At 36.9% G+C, this 13,216-nt stretch overlaps 1 protein-coding gene across 1 annotated transcript in view; it reads right to left on the reverse strand.

Moving 5' to 3' along the window:
* Positions 1 to 13,216, reverse strand: part of LOC136826554 (alpha-2-macroglobulin-like) — a 440,224-nt gene that overhangs the window by 98,165 nt on the left and 328,843 nt on the right. The window contains 1 exon segment of the mRNA XM_067083736.1: positions 11,676 to 11,904. Within this exon segment, the coding sequence (XP_066939837.1) occupies positions 11,676 to 11,904 (229 nt within the window).

Below are 13,216 nucleotides of genomic sequence, written 5' to 3' on the forward strand. Positions count from 1 at the left end.
TAACTATTTCCTTTTACTAAAAACGCAGCGGTTTTATTATGCCGTGGAGGCAGGATAGCAATTATTTAATCACTAATTCCTACTCAAGACTAGAGTCTTTTAATTAATTCCACTCTACATTTCCTTTATTTCTGTCGAGAGAAAATTTCATTTTTATATAACTCCTCAATCAAAGTGTGGGAAGCATGTTTTATTAATCTTGTTATATCAGTTGCCCCAGTGCAAGCTCTCTGTACAAATGCCAATCTTGCATTATGTATCACAGTCTTTGTCAGGCGAATATAATTACTGCTTAGAGCTAGCCTTGAAGGAGAAAGAACTCAAGCTTGAAAAATCCAAGCAGGGCAGTGCCATGGCTCTGGCCCAACACCAAGCCGACCACACACCCTAGTGTCTGCTTTCTCTATTATATCCAACATAAGCCACCTCATGCCCCTGCTGAACGACGAGAGCCAGAGGCATGGCTGGACCAGGTGGAAACCCTCTTCTCAGAGTACAATCCAACTGACACAGAGAAGGCCATGATCCTAGTGAAACACATGGCTGGAAGGGGACAGAACGCTCTAAATTCCATAGAAAATGGTGATAAGGGAATCCTTGAGGAGGTCAGGAAGGCCGTAGCAACAACAACATGAGATTATGCCTGAGTGTTGGAAACAAAGATGACGAGGTTTTCCCAAGGAGATCAATCAAACCTGGTCTGGCTGGTCCTACAAAAAGACCAAGTGCCTTGCAGTGGTGGATCGATGCCTTGAAGTGCATGGAGTTCGAGAATTGCTGAACATACTCCAGCTTGAGGACTTCCTCCATTATGCACCCACCCCTTTGGCTCTCCACATTAGTGAGAAACAGCCAAGACTATTCACAGATTGCTGCCACGTGGCTGATGTGTACAAGATATACCACCCATCCTCCAGCACCTCCCATAGGCACACAGTCCCTCCTGACCCCACTGCCTTATCAGTCGATCAAAAAACTGCCCATCTTCATTATTGCCTGTGCGTACTTACTGTAGGAAAATAGGGCATTTGGAAGCCCACTGTAAAGTTGAAGGGGGAGCCATATCAAAGGCCCCCATCTAACCAGAACTCCCAGCCTACCCAGACCATAACCGCTCCTTATAGAGATTATAGCAAAGCTTACTGTCACTCTTATAAGCAGTACGAGCTTTCCACAAATTTCAAGGACTGTACTGCAAGAAAATCTGTCGCAGTTATTGCTCTAGCGGCCACTCATTCATCCTCTTTAGGACCCCCAGCTGAAGGGCCTATTTATGTTGCACCTCTCGAGGTGGTTATCACTCTCAACAGGTCTCTGCATTGAAGACACTGGCCCTCAAATCTCCCTTATCAGGCACTACAAGGTACCCAATGGGGCCATCATTGAAGAAAATAAGCCTGTAACTATTGAAAGCATTGATAATTAGAGGATGACACTCCTGACTGTCTGATTGAGGGTCACTAGGCTCCACAAAAGTAGAATTTGTACACTTGGAGTAGCCAATAAGATTCCTGGGGGCTATGGCCTCCTCCTAGGACAGGATCCCTCTTCCCAGCCCCTTCCCTGGGTCCTGCCCCTTCTGAGTCTCCATTAGGCACTGATGATCACTCCAGCCCTGCTGTTGAGCAATAGCCTACCCAGTGCAGTGCTTCACATAGTCTGGTGGTTGAACCCACGCCAGAGCCAGATTCTGGTTCTTTGGAAAATGTACAAAGTTGGATGTCTGGCACTCTTGGCCCCGAAGCCACATATATCCCATCCTCAAATCCTGTGCCTGAGCCTGCCTTAGTGACAGGGCCAGTGCACGCTGCCATTCTCCTTCAAGAGATCCCAATCTGGACCCCCTCTCATCTACAGGCCTGGGCGCTACCAGTGTCCGGCTGAGAGCCAGTCCAAAGTTCAGTAGGATCTTTTCTGGATTCCCCTGACCACAGTGGAAGCTTGTCCCCCGGAGCGGCCTCGCAACCCATGCCTGAGTTGGTCCTTGCAATGTGCGAGCCTCTCACACTTACAGCAACCTCTTCTTCGTCATCACCCATAGTCAGTCTAGGTCCTGAAAGTAGTTCTCCGTTTTCTCTTCAGCTAAATGCCCAGGTTCCAGCTGGGAACCACAGCCTAAGAGTCGAAGGAAATCAAGGAAGAAGAAAAGTTAAGTATATCTTAGTTTAACCAGACCACTGAGCTGATTAACAGCTCTCCTAGGGCTGGCCCGAAGGATTAGACTTATTTTTACGTGGCTAAGAACCAATTGGTTACCTAGCAACGGGACCTACAGCTTATTGTGGAATCGAACCACATTATAGCGAGAAATGAATTTCTATCACCAGAGACAAATTTCTCTTGTTCTTCACTGGCCGGTCGGAGATTCGAACTCGCGACCATCAGAGTGGTAGCCGAGAACGGAACCCGCTCACCCAGCGAAGAAGAGAAGTATGGGGGTGTAAAAGGTCCAGGTAGTTAACAGAGCTACTGAGCTCTCATGGCATTCGTGTCCTATATGTAACAGTACCTCACCTTAATGGAGCAATCTTGGCACCTTACCCAGAGAAGAAACCTGTAGCCTAACCAAGGTATAGCAATTTGTATTGGTTAAATTCATTTGTAATTAGCTCAGACTGTTCTCCAGCCACACAGCTAAGGCCATGTCCTTGCTCCATGTACAGGTTGTTGCATTCAGTTTAAATTATTCCTTGTTTATCCTGCTTGTTAAAATATTTCATGTCACTGTACATCATGTCCTAGATGTAAGCTCTGGTAAACTTAATATTTTCCTTTTAACTGAAAGTACCACCTGCACTTTAGCTAGTTATCATTTTAATGGTGCTGCATTAGTTTAGTTCTGTTTGAAATTCATTTAGCTAATTCGTGACCATGAGTCAACAGTATTGCTAGGTCATTATACGAAATTTATTCCATAGACAGTACATTTAAATAAAAGTAGACACCTTGAGCTTAGTGTTAGGAATGTTAAATTTAAGCATGCCCTCGCGGCTAACTTCCAGAGATGAGTGTAGAGTGGCCATGGCAGTTATATTTCCATAAGTTAATTCTAGTTCCAAAGGCAAGGATTTAGGAATAAAGTCATTAAGATAACAGCATCCCTCTCGTACAGACCTTCCAACCTGAAAGGGCATGGCATGTCTGTTTAAAGGGTGAGCTGTAACATTTATCTGTGCCACTTCATCTTAAATATTCATCTTAATAAATAAATAATTTGATAAAGCCCTCTAACTGGGCCTCTTTCAAAGTTGGAGTGAGAGGCTAGTCTTGCTTCTCTCAGCTAGAAAGGAAATTCCACTGTCTATTGTGTCTATTGTTTGCCCCTTCCCAGACACTTCCATAAGAACTCCTGCTTTTGTGACTTCTTTCTGTGTCTCGATCTGTTTTCTCTGGTCAATTCACTCCTTTCAGATATGTGCTGGCACGAACTGGAAAACACCAGCCCCAAACCAGTTTACCATGGTTGGAGGAGGTCAAAGCTGACTGAGGAGAGGAGAGACAGGTCAGACTTTGATATGGAGCCAAGGACAGACCTCATCAAGGACCACTGAAGAGTCCTACTACGACTGGAAATCAACTTTGCTTCCTACTACGAGAGCACATTATAAATCAAGCAGGTACGTGTCTGGCATAGGGGTTTCAGACAGCCTATTTTTTGTATAATTCTCTCGATTCTTTTACTAAAGTCCCTTTTCTTATATTTTCCATCTGACAAGTTTAGTGATTTACACCTTTGTGTATTATAGTCCCTAACCGTTATCCATGAATGAAACTCCCCTCTTAAGCTTTCAGGGTTATAGACAATTAATTCGTTAGGCTGAGCATAATCGACACTAGAGTGACCACGCACTGTTTCTCTCAACTGCAAAGAGGAGTTCAGAGTCTTATGTATTGCATACTTCACTATTTTCCAAATCAAGAGTCCTGTTCTACATGAAGAATCCTACAGTTATTTGTGGAATTTAACCAACTGCTGATATACTGTGCCATTTTATCTGCCCTATTTATTTAATTGTAAATGTAAATATATGTATTAATAATGTAAATATATGTATTAATTAAGGCCCTGAGTTTTAATCCTGTTTCCCCGGTGAGCATGTAATTTCTTCTTATTTGCTGTTTGGTAGTGGTGGAATTTCAGTTGTGCACACGAGAAACAGGTGAATCCCTTTATTCTGCCACTGCTAACTATAACAATATATATATATATATATATATATATATATATATATATATATATATATATATATATATATATATATATATATATATATATATATATATATATATATATATATATATATATGTATATATATATATGTATATATATATATGTATATATATATATATATATATATATATATATATATATATATATATATATATAGATATATATATAATAAGTAAACCCACCTTATTCGCGTTCTCACAATTCGCAGAATCACTGATTTGAGGGATTTTCTGTGGAACATATCTATAAATTATTTGCGAAAAATTCGGCAATGCACGGACTTTTTCGCCAAGAAATACTAACTATATAGTTAATGTATTTTGATATTTTCATGACTCAATACTTTTATGATAAAAAATTTTTACTAATTTCCAGTTATTATTAATAATAATAATAATAATAATAATAATAATAATAATAATAACTCCAGCATTGTATCACAAACCACCATGCGCCCAAATGGATGACCACAGGGAGAACGTCCTTAGTACAGAAAGACAAGAACAAGGGAAATATAGCAAGTAACTACAGGCCTATCACCTGCCTACCAATGATGTGGAAGTTACTAACAGGTATCATCAGTGAAAGGCTATACAACTACCTAGAGGACACAAACACCATCCCCCACCAACAGAAAGACGGCAGAAGAAAGTGTAGGGGTACAAAAGACCAGCTCCTAATAGACAAAATGGTAATGAAGAATAGTAAGAGAAGGAGAACCAACCTAAGCATGGCATGGATTGACTACAAGAAAGCCTTCGACATGATACACACGTGGCTAATAGAATGCCTGAAAATATATGGGGAAGAGGAAAACACCATCAGCTTCCTTAAAAATACAATGCGCAACTAGAACACAGTACTTACAAGCTCTGGGATAAGACTAGCAGCAGAGGTTAACATTAGGAAAGGGATCTTTCAAGGCGACTCACTGTCCCTACTACTCTCTGTAGTAGCCATGATTCCCATGACAAAAGTACTGCAGAAGATGGATGCTGGGTACCAACTCAAGAAAGGAGGCAACAGAATTAACCATCTGATGTTCATGGACGACATCAAGCTGTATGGTAAGAGCATCAAGGAAATAGATACCCTAATCCAGACTGTAAGGATTGTATCTGGGGGCATCAGGAGGGAGTTTGGAATAGAAAAATGTGCCTTGGTCAACATACAAAAAGGCAGAGTAACAAGGACTGAAGGGATAAAGCTACCAGACGGGAATAGCATCAAACACACAGATGAGACAGGATACAAATATCTGGGAATAATAGAAGGAGAGGATATGAAACACCAAGAGATGAAGGATGCGACCAGGAGAAAATATATGCAGAGACTTAAGCTGATACTCAAGTCAAAACTCAACGCCGGAAACATGACGAAAGCCATAAACACATGGGCACTACCAGTAATCAGATACAGCGCAGGAGGAGTGGAGTGGACGAAGGCTGAACTCCGCAGCATAGACCAGAAAACTAGAAAACACATGACAATACACAAAGCACTACACCCAAGAGCAAATACAGGCAGACTATACATAACACAAAAGGAAGGGGGGAGAGGGCTACTAAGCATAGAGGACTGCGACATCGAGAGCAGAGCACTGGGGCAATATCTGAAAAGCAGTGAAAACTAGTGGCTAAGGAGTGCATGGGAAGGACTGATAAAAGTAGATGAAGACCCAGAAATATACAAAGACATGAGAATGAAAAACAGAACAGAAGAATGGCACAACAAACCAATGCACGGACAGTACGAGACAGACAAAAGAACTGGCTAGTGACGAAACATGGCAGTGGCTACAGAGGGGAGAACTCAAGAAGGAAACAGAAGGAATGCTAACAGCAGCACAAGATCAGGCCCTAAGAACCAGATATACCCAAAGAACAATAGATGGAAGTAACATCTCACCAATATGTAGGAAGTGCAATATGAAAGACGAGACCATAAACCACATAAGCGAATGTCCGGAGCTTGCACAGAACCAGTACAAAAAGAGGCATGATTCAGTAGCAAAAACCCTCCACTGGAGCCTGTGCAAGAAACACCAGCTAGCTGGCAGTAATAAGTGGTATGAACACCAACCTGACGGAGTGATAGAAAACGATCAGGCAAAGATCCTCTGGGACTATGGTATCAGAACAGATAGGGTGAGACGTGCCAATAGACTCATTGATGTTGCAATACCATGGGACACCAGAGTAGATGTGAAAGAAAGAGGGAAAATTGATAAGTACCAAGACCTGAAAATCAAAATAAGAAGGATATGGGATATGCCAGTGGAAATTGTACCCATAATCATAGGAACACTAGGCACGATCCCAAGATCACTGAAAAGGAATCTGGAAAAACTAGAAGCCGAAGTAGCTCTAGGACTCATGCAAAAAAGTGTGTTACTAGAAACAGCGCACGTAGTGAGAAAAGTGATGGACTCCTAAGGAGGCAGGATGCAACCCGGAACCCCACACTATGAAAACCACCCAGTCGAATAGGATGACTGTGATAGACCAAATAATAATAATAATAATAATAATAATACAACTCAAAGAGAGAGCGAAATGGTTTCCTCCCCTCCATTCAGAACAGACCCAGACCTCATTAAAGCGAAGATAGATGCTCAGAATTGATGCTATTGAAATATTAAAATTATATTAAAGTACTATTGAAATTATATTAAAATGATATATAGTGTTTCAGGATGGTAGTATAACCATTTTTTGAGGGTACATTTTATGACGAAATAATGTTTAACCATACTAATTTTCAGACATTAATATTAAGCTTAATAAGATACTGAATAAAAATAATTCTCTCTCTCTCTCATTTAGATATAAGTGAATTTTTCTGATGTGTAATATGTACATATGTTTCTTTTGTATGATAAATAAATGATTTACCTAATAAGTACTAATTTTCAAATATTAATAAGATTTAAATAATAATAATAATAATAGTAATAATATATAATATTATTCATGCATTAGTTTAGTAAATTATTTAACATTTTAAACAAACAAATAGCGATTCCCAATCTTTTAATGCTGGACTTGAGAAAGGAGGGGAAGGTTCATGTCAATATACTTGACAGTTTGACATATTGGCCAGGGGAAGAAGTGAGAAGTGTTGCCCTCAAAAGCTCATAGATTTCAATCTTATGATATCGTAAGTTATTATTCTCTCTCTCTCTCTCTCTCTCGCCAAAAGTAGAATGTGAGAAATGGATAGATAGATAAATAGATACTTGGTTCAGCTCTCTCTCTCTCTCTCTCTCTCAGGAAAAGATACTGTTTGTTTGTGTGTGTGTTCACAGTGTTTTAAAAATGTGCAGGAAAGGTAATACATCTTTGGAAGACAAAAAACAAACATATAAATTTTTTGTTATTAGAGATTAAAGAGAACTCTCTCTCTCTCTCTCTCTCTCTTTCTTTCTTTCTTTTGCCCCAGACAGCCTTGTTGAATATAAGTCGTAGTGGTAACTCTCTTGCTCTCTGCTTTGGCTGGAAGGCTTAGAAGTACACTGTATATATTTTTAAGGGTACCAATGTATAAGATGACTTTGAAATTATATTAATGATATAATTTCAAAGATTAATACAGTAATAGGATAATAATTTGAGGTATATTTGTTGTAGGATGATACTTTAAGTTTACATTTGGTATTTGAACTTTCAAGATAGGCAGTTATAAGCATTTTTAGAAGGGGGCAGGTAGCAAGAATTATGGATTTTAACTATTTGAGGGGGTCAGGAACACATTCCCCACAAATACGGAGAGTTTAATGTTTATATGTATATATATATATATCTATGTTAATATACATATATAAATATATATATATGTATATATACAGTACATGTATATATATATATATATATATATATATATATATATATATATATATATATATATATATATATATATATATATATATATATATATATATATATAATAATTACTGTATTTTCATTTTATTTTCATGACTAAATACATTTATAAAAAATTATTTACTAATTTTCAAATAATGTTAATGTAAACACAGCAAAATATCTGTAAAATTTTTAATACAAATTAAATAAATCTAATACTAATTAAATAAATCTGTCTTACAGAACGTTTGACCACTAATCTCTCTCTCTCTCTCTTTCTCTCACTGAGATAAGAGAGTGATTTTTTATGCATGTTTGTTTTGTACAGTATAGTTTTACAGATCACAAGATGTTACTTTGTCATTCATTTTTTCATATTTTCCATGCTATAATTATACAACTTTTTGCATTTCAATAAAAGCAGACCGGAAAATAAAATTAAAATAATAAGCGAATCATCATAAACTTGTTAAGCTCGTTCCAGTTCCCCCAACCCGGAATGTGCTTACCAAGTTTACAATGATTAGCTAATTATTTTGTTTTATTTTCCAATCTGCTTTTACTGAAAAGCAAAATTTTGTATAATTATAGCATGGAAAATATGAAAAAATTAATGACAACTTAACATCACATTTAGCCATAAAACTATAATGTACAAAACAAATAAACATACATGAATAAAAAATCAATCTCTCTTATCTCAGTGAGAGAGAGAGAGAGAGAGAGAGAGAGAGAGAAGAGAGAGAGAGAGAGAGAGAGAGACAAAAATACATATGAACATTAAAAATATTTAATACACTAGTGACAGTAACTGTTTTTACCAATGTAAAAGGAAAGTGGATCGACTTCAGTGCTATGAGAGAAAACAGCTATGCTTACAAGGGAGGGTAACTTGATTAAGTGGTCAAACTTTCTGTAAGACAGATTTGTTAATTTGTATTAAAGATTTAATTTGTATCAAACATATTATGGATATTTTGCTCTATTTACGTTAATATTATTTGAAAATTAGCAAATCATTGTCACAAGCATTTTAGGAGTGTATATACTTAAGAGTAACAGTTGTATGGAGATAATCTAAGTTGACTTTGGGTGTTTTGGGGTGATGGTGTGGGGTGTATTTCTGTTTGAAATTATATTAACCGTTTTAGCATGATAATTGAAGGTATATATTTTTGTTTGAACTATTAAATTTTTGAACTATTAAAATAGGAAGTTATAAGCATTTTTAGTTTAAAGGTGTTACAAATTTTCAGAGGGGATTGTGCGTTTTATGGTGGGTTCTGGAACCTGTCCCCCACGAAAGTTGAGAGCACTGTGTGTGTGTATATTATATATATATATATATATATATATATATATATATATATATATATATATATATATATATATATATATATTTTTTTTTTTTTAAATATTACTGCTGTTATCGATGTATTTAGGTGTAGGAATATTTATTACAGAGAACATCTCTGTATCATGACAAATTCAAAATAACGATTGCTGTCTGAAAATATGCTTATGGCATTAGGACCTAAACCTCAGAGAGGGTTTTCATTTACCAACTTAAGCTATCTTTCTTTACTCTGCAAGCATGTCTTTGTCTTTTCAGTGCCTGGGGTGTCGTACAGATCGCCTCACCTTGCGGAACCAGGTCAGAGAGAGACACGAGAAGTATGCGGCGTGGCGTGCGGAACGGTGTCCTTTGTTCCTTTACTCACACACATATTAATAGTGAATTGGGAAGACACTAGTATCAAGACTCCTGAGGTCCGTTGTACACACAAAACATTTCGGCTCACAAGTCCGATTCTTGTTAAACTTCACGATTGACTAATAACTTTTCTGTATTTCCGTTTTCTTTGTTTCATTCTCCAGCCACCACTTATGGGATATGCTATTACGAAGTCTAGATTAAGTCACCAGTAAGTCTCTTCACATTGTTTGGGGAGAACCATTTGTACCATCTTAACAAGTAGAGATTTTTCTGCATCTGCAAGTTGGTGATGTTTATCATAAAGTCTTTATTCCTTGAATATTCTTTGTTAAGGTTAAACCCTTAACTGACCTTTGATTAATTAACGTCTGTCTTTGAGGTTAACTCTTGGCTTCAAGAGACAGGTTATGTGTATTCTTGGCCTGCCTGGCCCGTGCAGCTTTATGTAAATTAACCAATAACTGATCAGCCAAGACACACACGTAACAATATATATATATATATATATATATATATATATATATATATATATATATATATAATACCGATTTTATACATGTATCATGAATGTTTGCTGTCTGAAAATAAGAGATTTCCATTTACCAACTTTCTTCAAGCATTTTTCACTTCAACCAGGACACTCTCTCTCTCTCTCTCTCTCTCTCTCTCTCTCTCTCTCACACACACACACACACACACAGTTACATACCCTCTTCACACTCCAGTGTGTCTTGCAGGTAACAAAAATGTTATACCTCTTCTACGGCCTCCCCAGCCGCCCGAACATGTTGCTCCTCCTCCCTCTCTTACCTTTCTGCGCTTCTTACACACTTTCAAATTTTTCAAAAATTGCTTATTCCATTTATATCTTGCAATCTTTAAGAATCTCTTGTGATAGCAAAAGTACTGACTTCACTAGCGAAACTCTCTCACAACAGTAACATGACCACTTTCCTGACCTGTTTTTTTTTTATTTCTTTCCTTTCCAGTCACTATAACTGTTGCTTTGCTTAATATAATTTTCAGTTCTGAACTTCCTATTCCACCCTTCCATTCCTTAAACATTTCTGTGATCACTTCTGAGTCTGCTGTTAACAAAAGGTCATCTACATATGGCAACACCTAAGGGCCTCTTGTTTTTGCACTACTATGTAACTTTCTCAATTGCTTTGCTAAACAATAAATGACTGTGCTGATCCTTGAATACCAAATATACTTTCTTCTATGCGAGTTACTTCTCCAGTGGCTGCCTCATTAAAGAAGACTGCCGCTGCTGTTTACTTTTTAAGCACTGAGTCAGGCTGGAAACTGTTGACTTTGAAAATTTTTGTCTTTCTTCCAGAACTTTTGAGTATGTTCAAGCAAATTTACTTCTCAAAATTTTACAATGTAATGCATCCTTTTTCCCTTTAAATATTATTAATGTTATGCCTTTTCACTCTCTTAAACTAACAGGTTTTATTGTTAAACTTCACAGTCCTGGGGCTTTTCCATTTTTCATATTCCCAAGATGTCTTCTAAACTTTTCATGCTTCTTGATCCATCTGCACACACTCCAATTTGTATCCCTTCTCTTCAGTGAGCAGATTTCCAAAATATGGCCTCCAACTTTCCAAACTCCATTCTCTTCAAGTTTAATTTATTTTTAGCTTTTATTCTCTCTCTCTCTTTCTCTCTCTCTCTCTCTCTCTCTCTCTCTCTCTCATCAGAAGATACTTACATTTTCTCTTCAACTTGATTGCTTTCTACTTGATATAATATAAAATTTGTTAAAGAATTCAAGAACTGACAGAATTAAGACAAAAATTACAAGTGCCATCATTTTTATATATAGACAATGCATACTATACATTCACATACTTACTGGCAAATCAGTCTCAAGGTAGTTAAAAACAGATATTTTTACTGGAAGAATTTCTCCTCGCTTCACAGTTGGGGGCAGAGTCAAATCAGTGAAGAATGGCGTGAATGTGGTGATAGGGGCCCTCTTGGAAACCCCTAATCCTTTCTCTGGGTGAACACAGACTGCTTTTCCTACCCATTCAGTGATTGTGTCGGGTAATGTAAGTTCTTTTTCAATGACGCCTGATGATCTGTGGTATGTAAGAAAATGTTTTAGCTTCAAACATATTTGACATCATTGTAATTATAACCAGGAAATTCAGTCCATGTCTATATCTCATAGGTCTTACATTTGAAAAATAAAGTAGAATAAATATTATTTCAGTACAGTACTGTACATTACAACTCAGTAATAACAAACTTTAACTGAAGGCACATACAGACATCACTAGACGTTATACTTATCAATAACATCCATGCATCATGCAATATACTAATAATTCACTACAGTGTCATTTCAAGTAGGTTGATAAAATACTTCAGTAGCAAGCTAAGAGATTCTACTGGACATTATACTTCTGGCTGGCATCTAAACATCATGCATCATCCCAAACAGAAGCCCAACAGAAAAGCAAAGGGACAGGAAATATGGCCCAATACGTAAACACGCAAACCATTCCATAACTTTAAATACCATTTAATTCAAGAATGGCCTAAATTAACAGCCAACCAGAAAAAACTGGAAAGATAAAATATCTTGAAAGCCTGGTTACATGCTAATTAATGCTAAAAGTTGTCCGCATTCGAAATTCATCATTTCTACTAAGATACCTGTTTTGCGGCTTCATTCAAGGTAGAATAAAAAAAAATGTAAGAATGCACAACATGGAAAAAATATAATCAGATTAGTAATACTTCTTTCATGCAATTTCTCTTTCACAAAAACTATAGTTTTATGTAATTAATTTCTTAAATCACGTTTTATTAAAGAAACCACCCAAATTACGCAACCTTTAAGGTATATTCCTTGCCATGGTACTGATGTCCAAAATACCACTATGTAATTTAAACACAGGAACCACATATAATACGAGTCTTGTCTCAACTTCAAATTACGATGGACGCACCCAAATAATAGCGACTGATTAATATTACATTATCTGGCATCACAACTACTAAGGTCATCAACAACACACCCTAAAGTATAAAAATGTTAAGAGATGCTTTCCAGTTGTTCAAGCATCACATTTATCCTGAAATATTTTCATTGAAATCAAATAATTATAATTTACAGGAACAGCTGTTCTCATTTACAAAATAACAAATATGGGCCTTAAAAAAGTTTCCTTGGATTTTTTACGTGGAAAGATAATTCTTAACACCACTTCATCTTATCCAAAGATATTATTGTCAATTTAGACAGTATCTGAATAAAGCAAATGAAACCAGATGATATTAAGAAATGACATTAAAACTTGCAATTTACTTGTTAACCTTTATTTTTTTAATTATACCAGTGCCTTATAAAGTATCAACCACTCCAGAATGATTACCATTATGGAC

The sequence above is a fragment of the Macrobrachium rosenbergii genome, chromosome 41, assembly GCF_040412425.1.
Source record: "Macrobrachium rosenbergii isolate ZJJX-2024 chromosome 41, ASM4041242v1, whole genome shotgun sequence".
Taxonomy (NCBI): domain Eukaryota; kingdom Metazoa; phylum Arthropoda; class Malacostraca; order Decapoda; family Palaemonidae; genus Macrobrachium; species Macrobrachium rosenbergii.